Source organism: Strix uralensis, chromosome 5 (genome assembly GCF_047716275.1).
Source record: "Strix uralensis isolate ZFMK-TIS-50842 chromosome 5, bStrUra1, whole genome shotgun sequence".
Taxonomy (NCBI): domain Eukaryota; kingdom Metazoa; phylum Chordata; class Aves; order Strigiformes; family Strigidae; genus Strix; species Strix uralensis.
The window spans coordinates 17,871,401-17,898,046 of record NC_133976.1 but is presented as its reverse complement, the minus strand read 5'-3'; the positions used below and the strand labels follow the sequence as shown (position 1 = coordinate 17,898,046).

Sequence of the window (26,646 nt, the reverse complement as noted above, 5' to 3'; positions counted from 1 at the left end):
CAAAGTTTCTGCTTTACGGTGTGTCAGCATAGCAGCACAAAGTGTTTAAGATGTTAAATATCAAATGCAGATGTTTGGACTCCCATTTAATCTATGGTATACTGTATGGCTTCCTCCCTCACATAAATGCAAGATATTCAGCTACATATTTAATATTTGTTGTAGATCCTTCTAATCTTCATAATTTTATATGGCAATGAATGCAAATCACACAAATTTGTACACACAAATTCACCATTCTTAGTCTGTAATTTGTTGCATTTAACAGAAAATTGAGCCTGCACTTATAGCTTCTCCATATAGAAAAAATTCAAACGCTCCCTGAAGTAGCATAAGTATCAAGTTTTAAATGGATGTTATAGAAAACGAATTTCAGGAACTATTAAGACAGCAATTGTTTATAGGTTGCTATATTAATGACTTAAAAATTAATAAATAAGCCACCTTTTCATCACCTCAGTGAGACCATTTTACTTGGGAGACTTGAGCAAACATTCTCCATGCTTGGTGACTGAGGTGCACAACATGCCTCTAGAATTGGAGATTTCACCTCTGCTCTAGAACATCATACTACAATGAAACATGCAGACTTTTTGATGAAAAGAAGCTGCATGATTTTTTTTTTCTTTTCCTCTCTTAATACTATGCCAAATTTGCAACAGATTTCTCCAGTGGGAAAATCTACTTCTCCCCTGTTTTTCATAGATACACTCTTTCTCAACAACCTTAAAGTAGTTCAAAGCCATGACATTAATCAGTTAACTCCACTACTTGCAGACAGGAAAAATCAATTTACCTGAATGCCATCAAGCAACTTGCTCATGCACCAGTAACTGTCAGCTTCTATGTTCTGCAGCACTTCTTCAGGCAGACTGGAAACATCAAAATTTTCCACTTCTTCTTCTTCTGTTTCAGAAAAAGAGAGAGAAAGACAAGTCAATGAAGTGCACAGAATAAATAAAGCAAAGACGAGGAAAATAATTGAAAACAAAGGCAACCACCACTTATCTTCTAGTCAGAAACTTCAACGCACATTTACTTTAAGAGGGACTAAATGAATCATTTATCGCTCAACTGTGTCATCTAATGGCTTTAAATGTTAATGAATACTTAATTTTTTGCAGACTGTGAAAATCTCCAATCATGCCTGATTAACCAGAATTAATATATAATAAATTACTTCATTCTAAACATTTCACACCTGAAAGAGGATCATCAGAAGCACTTTGAGAGCCCTCAAGCTACGTATGAACATTCTCTAAGAACATGTCTGTGTTTGCATCATGCACCGCAAAATACGTTGCCAGTGTTAACAGAAGAAAAAGCCCTGAAAAATACTTTTTAGAAAACCAGTGACATTTATTTAGAAAGCTGACTATAGCTTTTCAAGAAAGATTTGTTTTTCAGGCAAGCATTTGGAATCAGAAGGAAATCAGACAAAAGGAAAGAGATGATTCCCACTCCCCCCCAAAAAAAAGCCATGATGCTCAATACTGAAAAATTATGTCTAATTCATGGAAACTGAGTCTTTCACACAAGCGTGTTAGAAGAAATTCACATTTCGCTATGAACTGAAATTTTACCATCTAAGTCACACTGATTTATTTTTAATCCATTTTGAAAAGAACACAGAATGTGCAGCCTTGCCAGCTAACTCCCAAAGCTTCCATAAAGCTCCAGATGAGAGTTTAACATGAGCTGGGAATGCTCTGAATAAATGCTGTAGCTTCCCTCTTGCAGCAAGTCACAGTGTCTTATTGTATCAACATAAGACTCAAAGAAGCATCTTTCCCAGCTGTGGTTTCTTCTCAAGGAAGGGTAGGTGCAGAAGAGAGAGATGTTTGATTCTACTTCAAACAGAGCATGATACACCAAAGAAGGAATTTCCTCCATTACACAACTGCAAGGCAGCATAGAATAAACAGTAAAAAGAAAACCAAGAATATGTAATATCTTAAAACTCCTCTGCTATCTGTCTCATAGCTTTGCAGTATATCATTACAGAAGCTGAAGTACATCTTTAAGTTGTCACATTTGATTATGCTACTTTAAAGCACTTATTTGTCAGTTGGTAATAACCATGAGCATTACACATTATAAAATAATTTTAACATACCAGTGATTTTACCACTACTAGTAGACACTGGTAGCAAGATGTTACCAAGCATTCTTGTTTGCCCTGGTGTCTATGTAGGTGTGCGTTTTCTAAGGGATCATTGGTTTTGGACTGTGAAATATTAATAGCTGTAGGACAGGAGATTAGGTGATGCTAATAAAACTTTAGTTAAGATATTGGGGAACCTGGTAAGTAAAACAGGGGATTGCAGCGGCGACTCAATAAAATAAAAGCACGCTATGATCTCAGAGGTGGCAGGACTGTAAACAATGCACCAGTAGTTACTTACTGGTTACTAATGGAATGCCACCTTTGCATTGGAGTACAGTTTTAAAAACCCAGTTTCTAAAACAAGATCAACAAACAAGTACCAACATATTTTAAATACCCTATATATTAAACACAGGTATAACACTGCCTTGCAAAACAATGAAGAAAGAGTGAGTAGCAGGCTGTAACAGCAAATTTTTTTAATAGCAGATACTTTTGTGAGGAAGAAAAAATTCTTCACCCAATGTCAGCAGCATATTCCTCCAGGCAAAAAGGAGGACGGACCCCCCCCCCAGAAATCAGTATCATACTCCTCGCTCAGCAATGAACAGAAAATTTGCACAATGCTTTGTGGAAAACAGGGGTAACGTAGGCAGTAATTAAGAGGTAAAACTCCCCTCCAATATCTTTCTGTTCAGTTCCCATTATTTTCTCTATTAGACTTCCCTTGTTAAAGACAGCCTCTAGAACAAACCTGGGTTCATTTCACGTATTAAATCTAACCCCTTCAGAAAAAGCATGTTAAGAGAAAAGCCTAGCATAATATAAAAGATAAAAGTTTTTTCATGGTAAAGATGCTTGAATACAATGGAGATAACAAGAAAGAACTAAAGGCAAACAGACCAATATCAAGAAAAAACCCAAAGCATCTAGCAATGAAGAAACCTACCTCAGATTAGACAAGTAGCTAAAGTGATGTACATTTGGCAAAATTAATCCAAACTGAAATGCCAGTTCTGCAGCTCAAAAAGACGAAAACAGAAAGGTCCCTCAAAGTCCAGAAAAAGTAGCAAATAATTAATATCAATATGTCCAAAGTCCACTAACAGAAGAATTACTAAGAGTACTCACAAGACATACTCACAATAAGACTGAAAGTTATTATACTTAGCATGGACAAAAAAAGTCAGTTTAAGATGACAACTTTCATATGAACTCTACCTCCAATCTGATACGCCTTGAGATTTTACAACAAACAAGAAAATCCCACAATTTTCAGCAATTAGGGATTAAAATTCCCCTTAATTTAGAAAAGAAAGACTTTTCTAGACAGAAAATATGAATGATGCATCCTCTACAGCAGGAACAATTTTTTTGGTATACCCTATACATATTAACTCATAAAAATGTCTTACAGTTATACAGTTTATATTGACTATATATTCATAAACCAGTGCCCCAGTGGAAAAAAATAGTCAATATTTTTAATTTTCATTTCAGCATTCTAAACAGTGAAAAAGGAGTAACCCATTCTCTCCCTGACTCACAATGTCTACAGAAAAACCAATAAATGAACCAGAGTTCCTCATACTTACATAAACCACAATCATTCACTGAACTTTATTCCCCTCGAAAGACGCAATCTTCAGGCCCTCCTTCACCAAACCCTTGCTGAAAGAATGAGATTACAGCTACTCAGCTAGCATGCTCCTTTGCAAATTTCCTGCCGTTGAGCACCTTTCTTTTCATGATACTGCTATCACATTCCTGAACAAAAAGGAAGTTATAAAACACAGCACAACACAATAATGCTTCTACACGGGGGCAAGAGAAGATAAACAAAAAATCCTTTTTATCTTCTCTTTCTCATCTTTCTTATCTTTCCTCTTTTTTGTCCTTCTCCTTCAAAATCTACCATTTCACACTCTATTCTCATACCAGGACTTAAACCAACAAAAAAGCTGAAGATACACCTAACCATCGAAGGTGGGCATCCTACCTCCCTTCACAGCCAACACAGAAAAACAAGTAGTGACAAAGTATTAGCTGTCTTGTTTTAAAGTAGAAATCTAAAATAAATCAGATGAATCACATCCAAAGAAAATCCTATTTCTCAATATTAGCTATAATTTGAATTTAAAAGATTGCCTCGACGGCAGTTTGAGAAGCAAGGCTGAAGAAACTTGGACAGCAAAGACAACCCAGAATTAGTATTTTGGAAAAACTAGATTCTAATTGTTCTAGTAAGGAAGGACTATCAAATTAGAAAGACAATTTTTTTTTTTCCCCAAAAAATAGAATATAGCTTTTAAGAAACATCTTCCAATGGTTCCAACTACTTTTCATCATCAAGCACAAAGATACAGATGGCATTTATGAACCATCCAATTCTTTCACTAAAAGAATCCATAGTCCCTAAATATAATGTCACAGAGTTGCAACTCAACCATTGCAGAAACAAAAATAGCACTTTTTAAAAGTACTCATCCAGATTTCTTGTTCTGTCTCTCCCTTTGAAAGAGACATTCAAGAACATTATGCTTTTGTTGTAGCTTATACTGAATGATCTCTAGCATTTCCATAAGTTTCTTAAACGTAAAATAAATATTCAGGATTTTTTTTATGTTCTTCAAATATACAAGCTACTTCCAGTCTAATTTTCATTTTCACTGTGTTTCTCATGCATCACTAAGTCATCTCTTCTAATGCCAGATAATAAAGTTTTGAAATACATAAAAGAAATCTTACGTGTAAGACAACTCAACTGTATCTTAATTAATATTATAAGTATTATAACTGTGTTTTAACTAGTAATATTTACCCTATGTAAAACAACTGTCTCAAACTTTGAAATATTTGATTGCAAAGTTTTAAGCTAAAGAGTAAATCTAATTACTTAGAGATATATTAAAATACATTTCTCATTAGATCAGCTAAGTATATTTTGGTATGTTATATTGGTTGCATCATGGTTTGAGCCCAGAGGGCAACTCAGCACCATGCAGCAGCTCACTCACCCCTTTCCCCCCCAGTGCTGGGAAGGATAAAATGAAGCAAAAACCTCGGGAATCAAGGACAGGGAGGTTAAGACTCAGAGACAAAAGACAGACTTGTTAGGGAAAGAAAAAAAGAATATAAATTTAATTCAGACACTAACAACACAACGCTTGACAGAGTAGGACAGTGAGAAGCGTTACCGCATCTTAAAAACACCTTCCCCTCCACCCCTCTCTTCTTCCCAAGCTCAGCTCTGCTCCGGATTTCTCTACCTCCTCCCCTCCAGCAGCACAGGGGGCAGGGAATGAGGGATGCAGTCAGTCTTGCTGTTTCTTTCTCCTCAGGGGGGCAGGGAACTCCTCACATTCTTCTCCTGCTCCAGCATGGTTCTCCTTTTGTGGGAGACAGTACTCCATAAAATTTCTCCAACATGAGTCCTTCCCACAGGCTGCAATGCTTCCCTAGCTGCTCCAGCACCGTTTCCCCTGGCGTGTTGCAATCCTCTCAGCACCCAACTACAGGAGGAGCTGCTTCTTCCCTCAGAGTCTTGTCCTTCTTCAGGTGCAGTCACCTGCTCCGGTGTCAGGTCCTCCACAGGATGCAGGTCGGCATCTGCTCCACCGGTGACCCCCATGGGCTGCAGGGGACAGCCTGCCCTCTCACTGCAGACTGCAGGGGAGATCTGCACCCACGAACCTCCCCCACCTCCTCCTCCTTTCTTCCACTGACCTCAGTGTTTGCAGAGGTGTCCTCCTCGTGACTTCTCCTCACAACTCCAACTCCTCCTCCCAGATTCCCCTTAAATATGTTATCACAGAGGTGCAGCCACCATTGATAATTGGCTCAGCTTTAGCCAGAGGCAGATCTGACATAGAGCCAGGGGAGCTTTGAGAAGCTTCTCACAGGGGCCACTGCTGTAGTCCCCTCCTCCACTACACATGCAAACCCAGCACATTTAAATGTGTCTACAGTGAACAAGGAGCTATACTGTAGAAGCCATCCAGACACTAAATCTAACAAAGGCGGCACAGCATCACCAAAGCTGTCAAACAAGCAAGTGCTCAGCAACATCCAATGGTTTCTGCTGCATCAATTCACCTTAACTTGCTCCACTTTATTGAGGAAGTTCAAAAGTGACTCTGAATATCTGAATGACCCTTTTCCACAATACAGCTGAGATAAAAAAAGGCCATCCATTTTCATAACAAGCTCCAATTAAGGAACATTTGATGGGCAGAATAATACGCAAAACAATAGTTTACATCACACAATGTTTATTCATTTCTTTGTGTAGGCACATAGTGCAAAGTGCTGATTCTTCCATGCAGTTTTAAGGAAAAAGCTCTGTGTTACTCCCTCTTTTTGACTTATTAAATAACTTATTTAATGACTTATTTCTTTACAAGAAATAAACACACTAGAGAAGTTTAGAAAAGAAAGAGCAGAAGTGATTTCAGGACAAAAAACAGAAGTAGCAAAAATGACCATCGGAAAAGTACATGAGATATTTCAATTTAAGACTTCTGCTTGAAAAAATAATTGCAAATTCTCCTTTTGGATAACTTTAAATTTATTTTCAATGAGTGAAATCTGAATGGACAGTAATATAAAGATTAAATAACAAGAATATGTGGGAAAACAGCAGACCAACATGTACACGTATCAGTATCTGAAGAAAAAAAGATCACCACATAAAATTTCCCGATTACAAAGTCTCACAGCAACGTTTCTCATTTTCTTCAGTTTCCTGCGGAGATCTTTATCGTGTTATCTATGTAATTGTAGAATGCAGTAAAATAGTTGCCTGGAGGAAAACTGCTGTAGCATAGAGTCAATGACATACAGATCTGAATATGTGCATTCCTGTAAGCATGGTATTAGCTGTTCTTTACTCATTCCCAGGGTATGCTTCTGAAACATCCCACAGTGCGAAAAGAATGAGTAACTTTTTAGAAACGGCTTTAACTGTATGCATTCCCAAAGGCAAAGACATAAGGATAAAATGAAAAATAAAAACATTCTTACAACTACTTACAGATTTAATTTTTCCAGTGACCCCTGTTTTTAAAATGGGAAAAAAGGAAGACCTGGGAACTACAGGCCAGTCACTCTCACCTCTGTGCCTGGCAAGATCATGGAACAGATCCTCCTGGAAACTATGCTAGGGCACATGGAAAACAGGGAGGTGACTGGTGACAGCCAACATGGCTTCACTAAGGGCAAATTGTGCCTGATTAATTTAGTGGCCTTCTACAATGAGGTTACAGCATTGGGGGATACGGGAAGAGAAACTGACACCATCTACCTGGACTTGTCCTGCCAAGGACTGACACTGTCCTGCATGACATCATTGTCTCTAAATTGGAGAACATGGATTTGATGGATGGATCACTCAGTGGATAAGGAATTAGCTGGATGGTCACACTCAAAGAGTTGTGGTCAACAGCTCGATGTCCAAGTGGAGACCAGTGATGAGTGACATTCCTCAGGGGTCGGTATTGGGACCGGCACTGTTTAACATCTTTGTCAACAACATGGACAGTGGGATTGAGTGCACCCTCAGCAAGTCTGCCAATGACACCAAGGTGTCTGGTGTGGTCAACACACTAGAGGGAAGGGATGTGCCACCCAGAGGGACCTGGACAGGCTGGAGAGGTGGGCCTGTGCAAACCTCATGAAGTTCAACAAGGTCAAGTGCAAGGTCCTGCACATGGGTTGGTGCAATCCCAAGCACAAATACAGGCTGGGAGATGAGTAGATTGGGAACAAGCCTGTGGAGGAGGACTTTGGGGTATTAGTGGATGGAAAACTAACTATGAGCCAGCAATGTGTGCTTGCAGCCCAGAAAGCCAAACGTATCCTTGGCTGCTTCAAGAGAAGTGTGGCCAGCAGGCTGAGGGAGGGATTCTCACCCTCTACTCTGCTCTTGTGAGACCCCACCTGGAGTGCTGTGTCCAGCTCTGGGGCTCCCAGCATAAGAAGGACACGGACCTGCTCGAGCAGGTCCAGAGGAGGGCCACAAAGATGATCAGGGGCTGGAGCACCTCCCCTGTGAGAACAGGCTGAGAGAGTTGGGGTTGTTCAGCCTAAAGAGAAGGCTCCAGGGAGACCTTACAGCAACCTTCCAGTACTTAAAGGGGGCCTAGAGAAGAGATGGGGAAGGACTCTTTTATCAGGGAGTGCAGTGATAGGACAAGGATAACGGTTTTGAACTGAAAGAGGGCAGATTTAGGTTAGATATAAGGATGAAATTCTTCACTGTGAGGGTGGTGAGACACTGGAACAGGTTGCCCAGAGAGGCTGTGTATGTCCCCTCCCTGGCAGTGTTCAAGGCCAGGCTGAACAGGGCTTGGAGCAACCTGGTCTAGTGGAAGGTGTCCCTGCCCATGGCAGGGGGGTTGGAACTAGGTGATCTTTAAGGTGCCTTCCAACACAAACTATTCTGTGATTCTGTGAATGACAGTAGAAAATAAACACACTAAACAGATAATAATGGCTTGTCTCCATTAAAAATAGGTTTTAATAGAAAATTAGGCCTAGCTGATGATTTTGGGGGAGGTTGTTCAAAATGTTTAAGTTCATATCTGTTCTCTGTCTTTTAGATGTCCTTGATTTCTTCTAAAAAAATGCTTGAATTTCACCATTTCATTAAAAATTATGTGTAAAAACATCTGCCATTACAGACAGATGGAATCATATAGTACAAATTTTTGCATTAATGAACTGGAAAACTTCAATTTCACAGAGAATTTTATTTATGAAGAAATCATATCCTGAAATAAAGCTAAAATACTGAAAAGGTATGATATTATTAAAATGGTTAATGATATTGCTACAGTAACTAGCAGCCCTCACAATGCATCCAAATAGCCATCTGTGTCCATCTTTGTTCAAATGCAACCAACAAAAAGGCAACCTGCATTCAGAATTTCTCTAAACCTGTTACACCAGCACCAATACTCAGTCTTTATACAGTGGGAAAGAAATTAATCTAACTTGATAGTTTTACTACTTCATTACACTAAGCCAACCCATACAAAAAAGAAAAAAAACCCTGTATTAAAGAATACATTCTTTCAAAGGAAACCAATTTTTAATGAAACAGGTATTTAATTGCCTTATTAATTTTTTAATTTTAGCTTTTTATCTTGAAATGGTGTCTCAGTACTCAGAATCAGGCAAAAAACTCAGATGAAATCACTGGAATGGGAGGTAGAGGACGTAATGGATGGTGGTATATGAAAGATCCAGTGCTGAAGCCTAAAACAGACTGTAAGATAAATTATGATTGTTCTTTACATACACCCAATATACAAAATTAATACCTAGAAACATTAGAAAGTTTAATTATCTGAATATCTTTAAATTGTTCTTTTTTAGCACTGATTTGCATAAATGTATTTCTCATCTAATGTATAAAAAGTATTACCATATATTTCAAGTCAATATATATAGCACTTGCAGAAGTGCATGGAAATCATTCTGAGTACATGCACAGGTACTTGTCTGTAAAAGTTTACTTTGTTGTAATCTACCTTAGATGTTGTATCTTCAGACAGACCTAATCTAAAAGTTATCAGCTAAGTATACAAACTGCAAAACTATATGCATATGACTGCAGAGGTGCACAGTAATATTTCTACATCTAGAATATCACACATTCCAGTTCAAGCTCATTTTTCAAAAAGCCTTATGAAACAGCTCTTCAGCCACTGCTGCACTAAGGCATTGTTTTTCTAAGGAGATCAGGACATAATAGAGCATTTAAATGTAAATTCTTACAGTAACAATTACCTAATTAAATATGTACATAACCACATCAACATCTCTTATTGAAAAAATTCTAATTACATATTTATCTGATAGAAATAGCTTTTGAGCCATTAAGGATTAATGACCCAATAAAAACTTCCCTTTCTTTATGATACTGCAGTCACAAAGGTAAAATTAAAAAAAAAAAAAAATTCTCAATCATCTCATCAGTCTAGGCTTAGGTAAACGTGACCTTACTGCATTTCAAATATTCCCCTATTACCAATCATGTACTCACACACACGATGTTTTGTGGCTTGTCTATTTTAACACAATTAATAATCTTACACTTCTTTTCAGTTGATCTGCCACAATTTCCTTAAGATGCAATAGAAAGAAAGATAAATATCTTTATACATCTGTCTAAGAATGATTTTTTAAACATTAATCATTTTATTTTATTAATATTAATTCTCTAAATAATTTTACTGCACATGGGGAATGTTATAATCTCCTTTGACCTGGAGAACAAGGTAAATCACCATCTCCAAAACCACTGTGAGCTTGATTACTTTTAATTTTTATGCTCTTCAAAATTAATGTATGACCCTGCAAGTACTCTCAATTTGTTCTATCACAAAAGAGTAAATACTTCATACACTTATTCTCTAATTCCATATTCTACATAACAGTAACCAGAAAATCAGTGAGAAACTTCCTTTAGTGGGCCTACATGCTTGCTTAATAAGATTTTTCTACTCAGGCTTTTTCTAAACTAGATTTTAATGGCAATTTTTTTTCTCCACACTAAGTAGTCCAGAACTTGGCCTTAATTCCAATTCATAACCCACTGCACACATCTACACAGAAATAGGCCTGTTTTTAAGAATGATTAATTTATTTGAAAAACAGGGAAATGGTCATGTTATGTTGCAAATTCAACAAAAGACTTTAGTTTTTCATAGGCTGCAGACCAAGATTACTGCTTAACAATTCAGATATAAGAAAGATGAAAAACATCTTTACTACTTCAACAGCTCTACCACCAAAACAGGGTACAAAAGAGAACCAAGTAAACCAGATGGCACCAACAGGTCTTTGGTCCACAGAATTTGTATAATGCCAAATACAAGACTGGCAATCTTACACAGCTGAGAAATCTGGACAGTAAAGAGAGTTTACATTTAGAAAAAAAAAGGTGTAAGCCACATCCTTAATTATGACATTATTGTGAAGCAGGAGTCTTCAAAGCTTGTAACAGCTCTTCTTAAAAACGTATTTTAGCAACAACAAAGAACACAACATTCAGCACAAATTCTCTAGAGTAATCTTCAGTAGGTTTGCTACTGTCAACCAAAACAGATTGCCAGGGAGAAGTGGTGCATGTGATACCAAGTTACAGAACTAGTAATTAGCATCCAGTATGCATGATGAGCACAGGATGCTCAGGAGCATTTTCTTAGAATGTCTGATAAGAGAGCTTCCTGAGAAATCCAAAATGTGCTTGGAGAATAAGAAATGAAAGATTAAAGGTTGAACATATCTCCCAAATCACATTTTTTAATTATCTAGTTTGCACTTATTTAATTTTTTAAAGCACCAAGCCTACGTATGCACATACACACAAACATGCAGAACACAAACCAGCAAGAGTGGGATAAGAGTAAACCATAGTGTGGTCAAACAAGTCTAAAGCAAGCCTCAGGAACACAGGCCTTGCCTGTGTTAAGGTATGCGATTGATTACAGGGCTATTTTAGAGACAGCCACTCTAGCACTGTATTTTTTAAAACGGAAGAGCCTTCAAAAAGAATTTATAAACTAATGTAGATTTTAAAAGGAATTATTTACTGGACAGGGAAAAAAAATCAACTGCCAAAGTGTATTTAAAAGATAAAAAACAGTCAACATATCTGAGTATGCAAGGGTGAATTTTAAAAAGAATGAAAATTAATACTTTTTACCTGAAACTATTAAAAAAAAAAAAACTTGTCTTGCACATAATTACTTAGGCAAAGTAGTAGGCAAAGGTAGGCAAAAAGAACTCATTTGAACAATCCCATAAACAGTAATATGTTTAATAAGTTACCTGGATAACTTAACCAAGCTAAAGGTTCAACTTTAACTGTAAAATGTAACAACATTTGAACAACAAAATGTTCAACTTTAAATGTAAAAGTAATAAAAATTATCCAAGAAATTGTATGCAAATATAAATTTTTCTTTAATTCAGAAGTTTAATTTTTTCAGTGATGAAAAACTGAAAATTTTGCTGCTGTCAAGTAAGCTCAACAACCATTTACATATGACAATAACTCTATACAAGTATAAATTTACACACTCATTAAGAAATTTTTACTTTAACCTATTATTGTCATTGAACTGAACAACTAAATAAATTCTCAAAGAAAAGTGGATGGCAGGGGAAATAACTGTTCTTCAGCGACATCATATTCACAAGTCTATGACAGTGGCAGTTTGCTGCAAATCCAAATTATGCAATATTGGTCCAATTTCATAATCAAAATGACATGCTTCCTTATTTTATAAATCTCCCATGTCATTCAGAGCTAATAAGAGAGAAACACACCTTATAGACTTCTTGCTTTATGTCAAGAGAACATAAGTACCATCCATTATTTGGACTTTCTATCACAAATTGCATACACTGAATTAAAAGAAGCGTATTTGAGAAGAATGAACTCTGACTGCACAGGCAACACTACTTACGTTGCTTAACTGTTGAATGCACTCCTTAAGTATCTCAATCTGCTGTGCAATTCCCTAATGAAACTGCTACACATTCATCTGTGGCAAAAAAGCCATGAGATTCAATAATATTTTTACATACTGTATGGGTATTTATCATTAAAATAAAAAAATAATCATACCACATGGTACAATCTCTAGGAAAAAAACCTGCTCTATCTATTCAAAAATAAGAATATTGTTTCTTAACTTTTCTTCCCTTATGTTACTGTAAGAAAGGTAGTGTCCTTAAATTCCAGTTGTACTGTAATAAAATAAATTTTTATCTCATGATTAAAGATGGAACACGCAAATCAGTTCAGAAACATCTTTGACGAAAATAAAAAAATATTATCTTATGAATTTTAAGTACTGTGTTATCAAAACTAATGTGCTATAAAAGCATTAAATATTTTCTATAAAATAAGGCAATTAAAACATATACAAGAAAAATTGTTTTGCAAAAAACTTACTCTTTTTTCCTTTTTTTGGTTATTGTGCTCAAGTACTTAATTTTTCACTTCTGCTTTATAATTTGTTTTCCACATCTTAAAGTAGAAACTAAAAATTTCAGATTTCCCAATTTAAAAACAAGCAAAAAATCCCCATGCTCTTGAAATTACTTTATGATTACTATGATTAAAATAGGTTTGCAAAAGCCTATTCAAATCAAACAGTTTCAGCATACAAACTTCTGACAACTGTATCTGGATTGGTTTGAAATCTATACAACGTTATTAACTAACCATATATCTCATTGAAAATAAGTCAAAAAAGCTGTTTACAGCTATGTTTAAGGCACTGGTTCATCTAATTTGAAAACCTTCTCTTAGATCTTCAGATGCTACTGATGTATACAACAGTATTTGAATGTTACATTCCTGACATTTGTACAGTATGTTATTGTTGCTTAAGTAATTCTTTTTTTTTTAGCTTTCCTTCCTGTTACTTGATAATAAACATACAAAGTTGTGATATTTGTATGCCAAAAGCCATTAAAGTAATTTCCCAGTCTGTTGGAAAGCATGCTTGAGAAGATTTAGATCTGAAAGTATAACCACCTCTGTGCTGCTTCACTACCGAAAGATGATCATTAATTATAACTATATGGAGACCATGGGGAGAGCAAAACAAATGCACAAGCCAGAACTAAAATATTCTGCTCCCTGTGGAATAAATGTCTCTCCTATACTTACATTAATTATAATTAACTTTCTCCTTTTCACAATTTTTTCATTTTTACACCTGCAGAAATCTTTTGGTTTCTCTTCAATTTCATTTTACTGCTTCTACCATTATTCAAGATCTTGTTTTCCATTTATTCCCATGACCCAACATTTCCAGTTTGTAGTTTCAAATAACATACCTTTCACTAACCTCTCATAACTTCCTCACAGTACAAGCCTATTTAGTTTCTTCAAAACTTCAAAAATGAAACAACATAAACCAAAAAAGGTATTTCAACTTAATAGAAATGTATTACTTTTTAAGGTAACATTCATATTAGCAAATTCATTTAATTCTTAAAATTCTGGAAGCGTGCATTAAGCATCGTGAAACAACAAATCTTGTTTAGACAGATGCATTTAAAAATTTAGAAATACACATACAGATGCAAAACAAACTTTAAAAATAGATAATTAAAATCCACATCAGTCACCATATTTATACACTTAAACACATCATCCTATGCACTAAAACAGGACTTTCATTAGCAGAATTTTATTTTATATATGGAGAATAAAATTCCGTTTTCCTCAAGAACTTTTTACCATACCTCGGAGAGAAAAAAAAAACCACAAAACACCGACCCAGAAGAGCTAGAAGTAAAAATGCTTGAATAATACAAAAAGACTGATTTAGCAGACAAATCTGAGAGCTACCTGAAAACCTCAAATACTTAAAATCAATAGAAATTACTAGTTCTGACTTATTCTGATTACTAATGACAAAGGTTTTGAGCTTGCTTTTTCTTATGAAACTGTAAAATGATATTTAATATAGAGTACAGTTACACACTAGGCCAGAAGAAAATCCATATTAAGCTCTAAACTACCCCAGGCACTTGAAGTAAAACACAAGCAAGATCATGGATCACCATCTGAAGAACAGTATAGAGTCACAGAATGGTTTGGGTTGGAAGGGACCTTAAAGATCACCTAGTTCCAACCCCCCTGCCTTGGGCAGGGACACCTTCCACTAGAGCAGGTTGCTCAAAGCCCCGTCCAACCTGGCCTTGAACACTTCCAGGAACGGGGCATCCACAACTTCTCTGGGAATCCAGTTCCAGGATCTCACCACCTCACAGTAAACACTGCTTACCAAAAAAAAAAAAAAAAAAAGTCAAGTAAAAAAAAAAAAGTGAGGTAAAAAAACAAAGTAAAAAAAAAAAAAAAATCACATAGCCAATGGAGCAACTGTTCTGACCTCACAGACTTTCTTGGAGAGAACGGAAATGCCTGGTAGTAGTAATATGATGTGGAATAAACTTTCAGGAGGAATAGAGACAGCCGAGACAACCTATAGTCTAAGAAGCAATGCTGCTCACCAATCAGCAGAAATAGAAGACAAACTAGTATAATTATGCTACATCAGCTCTTTCATAACGTGTGCATTTAATCACAATATAAAATTAAATTCAGGAAACTTAAAGGTCTTGAAGACTACCTCTAGTAAAACACAGAAGGTAGCATGGTGAATAACTCAAACCGGATGAATCTCTTAGTGAGCTGATACCGTATAGGCAGAAAAAAAACCAAGGCAGAGTTTGTAGGATGAACATGTCACACCAACTGGTTTATTAGGGAGAAGAACACAAAACATGTTTACAGACATAAAAGCTGCTTTCATGGTCTGTGAGATATTACCATATTACAGAAACATTAATTTCATCTTAATAGAAACCTTTGACTAGTTTATTTGACCTTAGAAATTTCTTATTAATTTAAAGATTTGTTCTATACATCTCCTATAGCAAAAGTTCCAAAGAATTCCCCTGATTCTGTCCATAATACAGGGTTTGGAGAAACATCTAAGCAAAGAATCCATGCAGTTCCCTTGCTATGAGGTGACATTTCAGAGGTTCCCTTCACACCTCTGTCAGACTTTTTGACTCTGACAGGCTTCCTCACACTGATACAATGGAAGAAATTTTTATTAGTAACTTTCAAGTCTCTACCTGGCTGTTCCTCCAAAATATAAAACCATGATAGTCATCTAAAAGAATATTTAGCATCCTGGGCTTAATAAACTCCTTCCCATTCTTCACATCTTGATTCTGCTTTCCAAAAAAGTCTTCACACCACAGCTTTACTGCAGATAATAAATAGAGGCTGGACTGTACATTGTAATATACTGATCAGTATTCTCAACACACTCTTCTTTCATATGATTTGGAAGCATGCAAAGATTTAAAAACAAAAAAACAAACCAAACAAACAACCCCCCCCCCCCAAAAAAAAAAAAAAACCACCAAAAAAACCCCAACACACCAAGAAACCCCAAGCAAAAATCTCAAACCACACCTGCAGATGCTTCCACTCACAATAACATGGAGAACACAAAAACAGATAGCAGGAAGCTTTACATTTAAGGAAATATAAACGAGTTATTTTTGCCCTAACAGCCAATAAGAAACTTTTGTACCAGAACAAGATACTATGTTAGGAAGAGTAGGAAGATTAAGGTAATCCTATACCTACAGTCATAAATGACTCAAAAAAAAAATTATATGAAATGGCAATTGCCATTTTTTCAGTTACTATCATATGTCAACAGAGAAAAAGATCAAAAATTTTCATTTATTTCTCTATTTAACAATAAAGCCAGTCATATGCAGCAACATCTCTAAGATAAAAACAATGAAATCAAATAGCAGTACCTGGAAGTAATTACTACCAGTTGTTAGAAATCATTAAATCTGATAAACCCTTCTGATGTTTATTTTAATAATAGAGGTTTGCTTCTTCAATAGGTACTCTTATAGTTTTCCTTTGTAGTCAATGTTTCTTAATCCATTTAGACACTTTTTTTTAAAGTCTGTCAGCCAAACACAGATCAAAAATAGAGCAACTGTTGCTTACTACACTTTCAATTAAAAATAATGCAGTATGATAATTAGATATACCACTGCTTTGAAATACTTATTTAGGTTAAGTTAAAGTGACAGCTTTAGGACTCAGAGCACACTGATTTAGTATGTAGATGCCACTCTGAAAAAGGAAGAGCATTTTCTAACATGACAAGTCTGAAAAACTCAGATATCTTCTTCTTAAGTACATAAACGTCCTTTCCTTTGATTCAAAGTCCTACCAAAATAATGCTGACATTTTAAAACAAAATTAAAAAAAAAAAAAAGGAAGTTTGGGGGTTTTTCCTTCTTTTTTTTAAACACATTCTTCCCCTCTCTTCTCCTGAAGAAAGGGGAAGTTACTTTTTAATATAACACAGTTTTCCTGTGAAGGTATATTCATAAGAAATCATCTACTTTTTCAAATATGAAATACCTGAGTAACCTCTAATGTAGTCTTAGTACAAATCCACCACTTTCCATTTTGTCTAACTTTTCTATTCCTCTTATTACCATATTTAATTTACCTCAGAACAACCAAAGTTAGGAAGAGCTTTTAAAACAGATGAAAGCACCTTTCCTTTAACACTTCTTTACTTATAAAAATTGGATCAAATTGCATCAGATAAATCAGAGAGAACTGTTCTTAGAGAAATATATCATTTCAGTTTGTTTTAGGACATAATGAAATTAGTATAAGCACAAAGGAATAAAGAAAATACTTCATAAGTGAAAACAAAAACAAGTATGTACTTCTCTTACTTATCAAATAGAATCTCATGAGAAAAATTTTAAACCAAACTGTCATCCTGAATTATTTTGCTAATTTTCCCACAAAAGTATGTTGAATATAACAGTTCAGATCTATAAAACTCAGACAGCATTACTGAAAACCATTTGACTAAAAAAATACCATTAATATCCAGACTGCAAATAGTAACGTTATAAATCGGTGCAACAATAATAAAGTCTACTTTACTCTTTGAAAATAGAAATCAAACTGTTTCAAAAAATAAAAAAATGCAAACTTAGAGAAGCTTCATAAAACTGTACTAGATGAATACAACTGTGACAGCTGTTCTCTCTCCCTTGTCATCTAGACCTGAATTTAGATTGATAACTGCAGTATGAAAGAATAAATGCAACAAATTTCATTTAATTATAAAACTGAAGTATTATTACTTTCTTTTCCAACAGGTCGTAGGTTTGGGGTTTTTTCCTTCTATATTTTTACAGCATAAAACACATGCAGTGTTATGGTTTCGTAAGCTGCATTCTGACACCCCTGGTAACTACTAACATACAAAATTGCACACATTTTAAGTTCTACATCAACATAACAGAGACTCCTTGTTAATTATTTACTTTTTTTTTTGCAAAGGCATCTTTCATATATACTTTACATACTAGGTTTTTTCCATTCAGTATTAATATTCAAGAATCTATGCTTTAGTTATGTGGACTGCCCTTTCTTTGAAGGCAATTTAAAAGCTTAAAAAAAGTCTGAAAGACTACTACACCTTAAAATTTCAGGGTCTGAAGTTGGGGGTGGGGTTTGGTTGGCTTATTTTTTCTAAACCAAAATTCATAAGACACTACAAGCAATTAATATCATTACTCAAAATACTAATTTTCTCTCAGATAACTAAAAATACCAGGCAATTAAGCAATTAGGTATACTTACTAGGATAATCTTAATGTCTCTTTTTCACTTCTGACAGCAATTGTTAACCACAGCCAGATAATTCTAACTTTAATTAGGCTTGTTCCACTTCAAATAGATAGGAACCTTTCTTAAAAGTATCCACAAAAAAGTAAAACACACTAATTTTTCCCTGACAGTGAAGCTGAGAGTACATCCTATTTCGTCAACTATCACACTCTTATGAGTTAAATATCCAGTACTATGACTACTATACATCTGTAATCAAACTAAAGATATTTTATCACAGCCCACAATTTATTCAAACTTTATTCAAATATGTGCCAGTTTGTGAGAGTAAGAATTTTGATTTTGCAATTTGTATGGCTAACTGGATGGATTGTCAAGAACTTAATTTTGTTTCAGTGGAGGTCATGAAGATGGCTGGAGTTATTTTCCCCATCCCATCAGTATGATACAACTTCTAACACTTTGGTTATAAAGATCTACGGAACCACTTAAAAAAGAATTAAGATTATAGAAAACATAACAGAAGTAACATTAAAAACAATTCTAAATATGATAGGGAAAAAAGGCAACAAAGCTTAGGCTTTTAGGGGACTAAAAAAAAGTGCGTGTATCAATTTTTTTTTTTTAATTTTAGCCTTGAAGACAGTTACTGATAAAAACTTGTTCAGTCTCAAATCTTTCTCCAAGAAATCTATTGGATGCAAGCACACATCCACCGTGCATCCACTGTTTCAGATGAACTGTTATAATTAGCTTGGAAAACTGACAGTATATTGAAGACAGTGAAATCAAAATTGAAACACCGAGTTAGAGGATTGATTTTGTAAAACAGTATTGTCTATTATAACAAATCACGGCCATTCGAGACAGCACTAGAAAGTAAAAATAGTAGAAAAGCAGGTGGCCATACCCTACATCTGCCCATTGAGATGCTTTTATGAGTGCTCCCTAACTTGCTAATCAAAAAATAGGTGGAATTCACCATGACTTATCATGAGCGTGCAGTTTAATAATACAGCTAAAGCAGTCTAAGAGCTACCTGTCATTAAACAGAGATCTGGCTTCTCCCTTCTTCCCTAACATGCTCCTATCCCCACATCAGCACTGATCTTCATCTCTGATCCTCAAGATGAGAACAGAAAGCTAAATTATTCATTTCATTACAGGGCTATTTTCCTGCCAGTTTAACTGAACTGATCCACTGTGCCAGAGAAAAGCCAATGTTCAACAAAGAGAAAAGACAGAAATGCATGTTTGGGGTTGGAAAAGAGAAAGCAAAGCTACCCATCTTAACAGCAGCAAGCCCTGATTTAGCTGGGTGATCTAAGCACATGGCAACCCTTTTCTGTCCAACTAAACCTGATTTGGAAATACTCAAATATGCAGTTCCACTGTGAAGTTTAAGGAGCAATGAAATAAAGCTAGAACAGGCAGGGTACATCGACCTCTTGAAACAGCAAATGGGATCTGAAAGATGAATTCTACAGCACATAAGAATCTAATTCACACAGTTCCAAGCCCTTCCTAGGAATCAAATATATTAAAAAGTAAAATATACAAGGCAATATACTATCACCCAACTACACCAAACAGTTACTTGTAGTTGTGTGCTCAGCTGCTCATTATTAATACATTCTCAATGTTACTATACTCCAAGAAATGCCAGTAGCACTAATTGGGTTGGTACTCCACTAATTAAATATGTAAATCACCTCATTTTGACCAAAGCAGGAGAGAGCTTATGCAAACAGATTTCACTCATATATTTGATGCTAAATGCCACCACTGACTTGCAGTAGGTTAAGCAACTCCAGAAAAACAGTAGGGAATAAACTCTAACACTAGTGAGCCACACACAAAGTGCACACCTGGGCTCAACTACATTCATTAGGGCTTTTACTATTTTAACTACATGAAAAAATAATCCTTAACTGAAAACATTATGATAACTCTAAGCCAGAACTAAGTGTTCACTACAAGATCAGTCAAACTGCAACTAAAAAATTAATATTCCAACAAGTCATGCTGAAAGATAAAGATGAATTTGTCCAGGTAAATAATTAAAATAAATATCCAAACACAAAACCAAAAGGAACAAAAGATTAAAGGCAATTTATAGTTCACTGGTCCCCTATTAATCAATTCTCTCAATTCCTCAAGTCCTGCAGACATATTTGCCCTCCTTCATTCTCTCTTATTCCCTAACCCTTCATAAACTAAGAATAAGATGTTCTCTTAATACTATCCAAATTTTCCTTACAGTTTGAAATGCCTCCAAATACACTATTTTATTAACCAGCCCTAGACACAGCAGTACCTTATGGCAAGCACTGCTAGCTGACAAACAATTCAGACAATTCACTGCTAGTTATTTTCACATGGATTCTCCTCCTTGATTAAAGTGAATAGAAGGATGTAAAATAGTACATTCTTTGCCCAATTAGGCATGGAAAAACTACATTATATATTAATAAAGAAAATTGCTCAGATATTGTGAATGATTCATTTTTCTTAAGTGAGACATACATAAAAACAAATGAACCCTTTAAAAATATAATCTAGCCAAGTGCTTCAAAAGAGTGCTAACATTTTTTTAAAGCACTAAAATTTAGGTCTATATTTTTATCTCCTTTGATGCGATATAATTTACCTGAAGGAGATTTGGGTTTTTTTCACTACAACCCAAAAATATTTAAATGAACAGGAAAAAACCCATAACCTTCTGAATTACAGAAGGATACGTACGTATCTTTAAGTGATTACAAATTCTCAGAACACACTACTGCTTCCTCACAAAGATCAATTATAACAGGATTACAAACATCAGAGTCTAAAATTGCAGTGACTTAAAAATGGGGCAATTAGTACTTTCTCCACAAAAAGAATGGTTGAATTCCAACTGAGGAATCTGCTAGGTGGTATAAAACAGAAGATGCAAGGAGGAAATGAGACCTATAAAAGGGTCTCAGGAAGCTCCTAAATAAAGTAGAACAAGCCAAATCATAAGAAACAAACAGGATACAACACAATTTAGCTCCACAAAGTCTATTTAATGAGTTAGGAAACATCCTGTTAGGACTCTCTCTTTCAGCACCTATCATTTCTATCTGCTTCCCCACTGCATTCAAAATCAGTGCAGCCACACAGCACAGAAGTACCAAGTCCTCAGCGCTGTGCACAGGCAGAACACACGTCTCTGCCTACTTGTGGACCTTCTTCACCTTTTCCATGGTGAAAAGCAGGAACCACCAGTATCTAAAACCAAATGCAAATGCTGTTTATCTTACCCAGAGTCCTCCCTTTCCTCAGCTACTCTGCACCACTTTCTAAATACTTTCACTGGACAACAGATTAACACATCAACAGGGCGTGAGTGGGGGAGCATATTCCTAGAAATTCAAAAAGTGAATAGAAGTTATCTCAAAGCAAGCTAAGATAATGCTGAACAATTTCTGTGTCATGTCATAGTTATGTACATGTATGTGTGCATATACTGCATTTCATAATTTGTGAAAGCAAAGAGTGCTTCGAAGAATTGACAGGTAAGTCAAAAGTTTCAGATCACTAAGCAGCTCATGTATGTTGCATATCTTTTATAGAGGAACGCATATGATGCTTTCTGGACTTACGTAGAAGATGGAATTGGGTTTTCAGTACTTTCAAGACTTTAATTCAAAAGTTTTCTGTAAGCTGTCTTCATTTCTTGCCCACCCAAATCACACAGACCACAATATTTCATTCCATTTTCAAATAATATTTCAAAGAATATTGTTTATGTTTATGAGAACTTCAGTCAACTTCACTGATGTCATGAATATTACTGCAAAAAGCCATGGAAAATACTAAGAAGCAGCACTGAAATATACTTTTGTACATAGAAACTACACTACTGGTAATCTGCATTACGGAGAGAAAATTTAAAGTGATCAAATGGAACTTGTGGCATTGAATTCTCATATGACAGAAGAGTGATTTAAATTATTTTTAATAGTTTTTCATTCAAGTATTACAATGGTTTTAAAAAAATGAGGGAATATCTTCTTAATACTTTTACAACTTGCAAGAAAATGTTAAGATATCATTTATGCTTCACGTTAGTGCTTTTCTGCAAATTTAATTTGTAAAAGTTTCGTAAGTCATTTTAAACAAATGTGTAATTTAAACAAATGTTGTATGAGGAGCGGCTGAGGGAACTGGAGTGGTTTAGTTTGGAGAAGAGGAGGCTGAGGGGAGACCTCATTGCCCTCTACAACTACCTGAAAGGAGGTTGCAGAGAGCTGGGGATGAGTCTCTTTAACCAAGTAATGAGTGATAAGCCAAGAGGGAATGGCCTCAAGTTGTGCCAGGGAAGGTTTAGACTGGATATTAGGAAGCATTTCTTTACAGAATGGGTAGTTAGCCGTTGGAATGGGCTGCCCAGGGAGATGGTGGAGTCCCCATCCCTGGAGGTGTTTAAGAGGCAGGTTGACATAGCGCTTAGGGATATGGTGTAGTTGGAAACTGCCAATGCTAGGTTAACAGTTGGACTAGATGATCTTCAAAGTCCTTTCCAACCTAGATGATTCTGTGATTCTGTGTAAATAAAAACATTTTAATACAGTATTGTTCAAAAACATGTATTTATTTAAACAAAGCAAAGCATTAAAACAGAAGTTTGTTACAAAGTGTAATGCCAAAATTATCAGAAAAGTTCAAGGGCATACAACAATTGCAAATAAAAATATTTTCATCTCTCAAACTGAAGAAATACCTCATATTCCTGAGCACTCTGTCCTGGGAGATTTTCCAGTATTGTTTTCCTGGTAAATCAGAAGACAGCAATGATGATTCTGTCAGTCTCCAACCACTTGAAGGGCCTGGGAGAGAGAAAATCCAGTTAATCCAGTTATAGCTCCTCGGTTTCACTCAGTCTCTTCTAAATAGAATAACTACAATTTTACATCTTTTCTACTTTATCTCCTCAAAACCCCAATGCACGAGCCCAATTCATAATTCTCCACAGACTAGTGAATTGGTGGAACTGAGTAAGAAAGATCTAGGTGTTTAGATAGCAGGATTAATTATTGCAGATTAATTTATATACTGCAGCAATCAAGGTTTCAGGTTGGTCTTGTAATGGAAATAATGCATGCTAAACAAAATTTTACCTTCTAACCCTGTAAATATGAGAAAATCTTCTAACAGCTCTCTTGAGTCAGTGGATTAACACTCTTTGCTCTCTGGCTTATTGCTTCATCATTCAGAAATTCAGTTTTATGTACATTTTAACTAAATTTACTTATTGCATAAAAATTACAACTCTCCTAAAAAAAGTCTCTGCTAAATTGACAACACTGTCATATTTTACAAATAAACACTGAGGAATTACCTCAGATACAGCCACAATACAATGCTCTGAGACATTACTCCAATCATACTATGAAAATAACAAACTTAGATACAGCATTCAACTATCCAAACTATGGGAAAACCAAAATTAATAGTTTTAAATTTAATAATTCACAGCAGATATCCTGAGAAGGAAGGAAAGAAGACAATAAGCAGTATGAAATCTCATTTTAAGGACAGGAAGACTTCCTGTGACACATGAGAGGGAATGGAAAGAAAGCTAAGCAAGGGAGCTAGAGGTAGATGATGGCTTTTCCAGAAGCAAAAAACCTTTATGTTCTCATAGTAACACTGGTCTGGGACTAAATCCCATCCCAGTCCCATTAAGATTTGGGCCTGGGTTAATTATTCCACAGTCATGGCAGTATCAATTTAAAAAACACTAGGTAACAGAATTTGCATTTAATGTCTTCTACAAAAGGATTTAAGATTACAAGTAAAATACTTACAATGGTAAGACACCTCTTTCCAAAGTTTTCCGTTCATGAGTTCTTGTAAACATCCTCAAATTGTCTCAAGGTCCTCTATTACAAGAAGATTGCAGACAATATCTCAATCGCCATTCCAGTCTTCAGCAGCCTCATTTTTCTTGACATTCTTTACCTGACATAAAATGATGAAGTGCTACGATAGTGTTCATTTTCTGCCCTTGACTTCCTACTAACTCCTAATTTTCTCTTGATCCAACACTGCTAGGGATCTCAAAGTGATTTCACACAGCCATTCCACTCAGCAAATGGCCTGACATGCATCTTTATTATGAATGGTGTTTCTCTTGAGCTTTCATCTCTCTCAATGGTGAACAAATCCAGGTCCTCTCCGTGGTTCTACACACAAGGCCCAGTGAATTACTGAAATGCAGATGTAGTACTGAAACCTCAGATGTAGCGAAGCATAGCTGACTCCATGAGCAAGAAGACACAAGCAACTGTGCAGCACAACTTAATACTTGAAAACATTGTATACCAACAGCAACTCAGAGCAACAGGAAGGTCTACAAGGAGAGCAACGTGTGTGGCAACTTGAAATAGGACTTGCAATATTTCCTTGTCCACATTAAGTCAGCAAACAGTGAGCAGTCACATGGTATATCTTACTAACAAAAATGCCTCTGGAATTGCATCCACGTGGATGAGATTCATTTTGACACAAACTAATACACTAGCAAGACACAGAGCTTTCAGGAAAACTGCCCTGATGGTAATTACTATTTGTTCTGACAACATGTGTTATACCACTGCTATGTCATGTAGGAGGTTAGAAGTAAGCACAAAATAGTTTTCCCATACCACTAGCGTTTGAAATTCCAAAAAAGCTGTTATGACAGAATAATCTTAGAGATCTCTAACATTTTTCAGGGAAAAAAATGTTGAGATTGACAACACACAATCACCTTGTATGAGAAACCTAAGTTTTCAATTCCTCTGTCTCCTAATTTAGACAGAAATTTTAATCTGAAACTACTGCATTCCATCAGGGGCCGGTATCTACCCCCTCTGAAATTTTCTTTAATTGAGGTTGTGCCTCTCCTGGCTTGGTTTGACAACAAAGTTTTATCTTGCTGAAAATGTTACAGTATTCTGCTTCTATTGCTGAGTGGGGTACTAATGAGACATTACCAAATTACACTTTCATCATACTTACACTGCTGAAAAGGTTAAAAGAATGCTCTCAGCATTTAACATTTTCAATTTCTAAATTCAGTCAATCTATTCTAAATGTGTGAACCTATGTTCTGAAATTAGGTACCTCAATCCATACTAAACCATCAAAACATCTATGACTTCAGTCCTTATAAAAAGATCCACAAACCTACTTTTTGGTTCAGATTTGAATGAAAAATATTTTACTAGACAAGTAAATTATCACTTCCATACATGTCATTTGTAACTTCAAAAGTTCTTTAAAAACACTTTTCCAAATGGTTTCTGTATGTGTTCAGCAGAACAGAAAGACTCCCATCACTAGAATCAATGCATCATACACTTGTTATGCAAAATTAAGGATTAAGGGCACTCTTAGTTGTCATAAAGCTAAAATAAACATGGCTTTCCTCCCACCAAAATATTTGACAAAACTGCAACTGTGTGTAAACATTATTAGGACATACCATCAGATGATCTAATCAGCACAGATTTATTATTACTGGCATTTTTAATAATAATTTATTATTAATCTGTAATAATCCTGTAAAACCTCTTTCTTAATTCTAGAAAGAGCTAAAATAAAATGTGGCATGAATCAGGACCCAAGTGACTCAAAAATGCAATACAAGGTTTCAGTTACATTGAGAAAAATACAAAAATCAGTTAAAATAAAGCAATAAATGAAGCAATTTAAGATACAAATGAATATTCACTTAAAATCAGAGCAAGAAATCAGATCTAGAGTAAAAATATAAGAGAAATAAAGAATATTACTGGAGTAAATATTAAATACGCTAATAGCTTAAACATTTTTGCTAGGAAACCTGCAATTCTGCATTTACTTCTATCTAAATTACTTAAGCACAATTCACAGATTGAGTTTTGAAACCTTCTATAATTTTATTACAGATCCCAGGATTTTTTTAGGTACTTCATAAATTTAATGTCTCCGTCTCCAGTTCAAGTAAAACGTACATTCTTACTCATTCTGACTTGAATGCATCACTCAGTGTAACTTGAATATATTAGAAAGACTTAAATCAAAAAGTTATTTAAAGACAAATCTCAGAAAGTTTTTATATGCCACCAGGAGAAATAACTGCTCTTAGCACTTAGCCAGGACCACTACTATATTAAAGAAAATACCTTCATTTTGACATTTTTCTTACTATATTGATATTAGCTTTTAAATGAGCTTTCAGAATACAGTTTTCTGAGTTTCATACATTTTCAGTGGCAAAATATCTTTTACAGTTGTTAGTTTTTTG

At 35.4% G+C, this 26,646-nt stretch overlaps 1 protein-coding gene across 4 annotated transcripts in view; it reads right to left on the bottom strand.

Annotated features, from left to right (window-relative positions):
* The window catches only part of TBC1D22A (TBC1 domain family member 22A), a 199,412-nt gene that overhangs the window by 123,967 nt on the left and 48,799 nt on the right, over positions 1 to 26,646 (bottom strand). For all 4 annotated transcript variants that reach the window (XM_074870048.1, XM_074870049.1, XM_074870050.1 and 1 more), the window contains exon 9: positions 797 to 906. In XM_074870048.1, the coding sequence (XP_074726149.1) occupies positions 797 to 906 (110 nt within the window). The remainder of the gene's footprint in view (positions 1 to 796; positions 907 to 26,646) is intronic.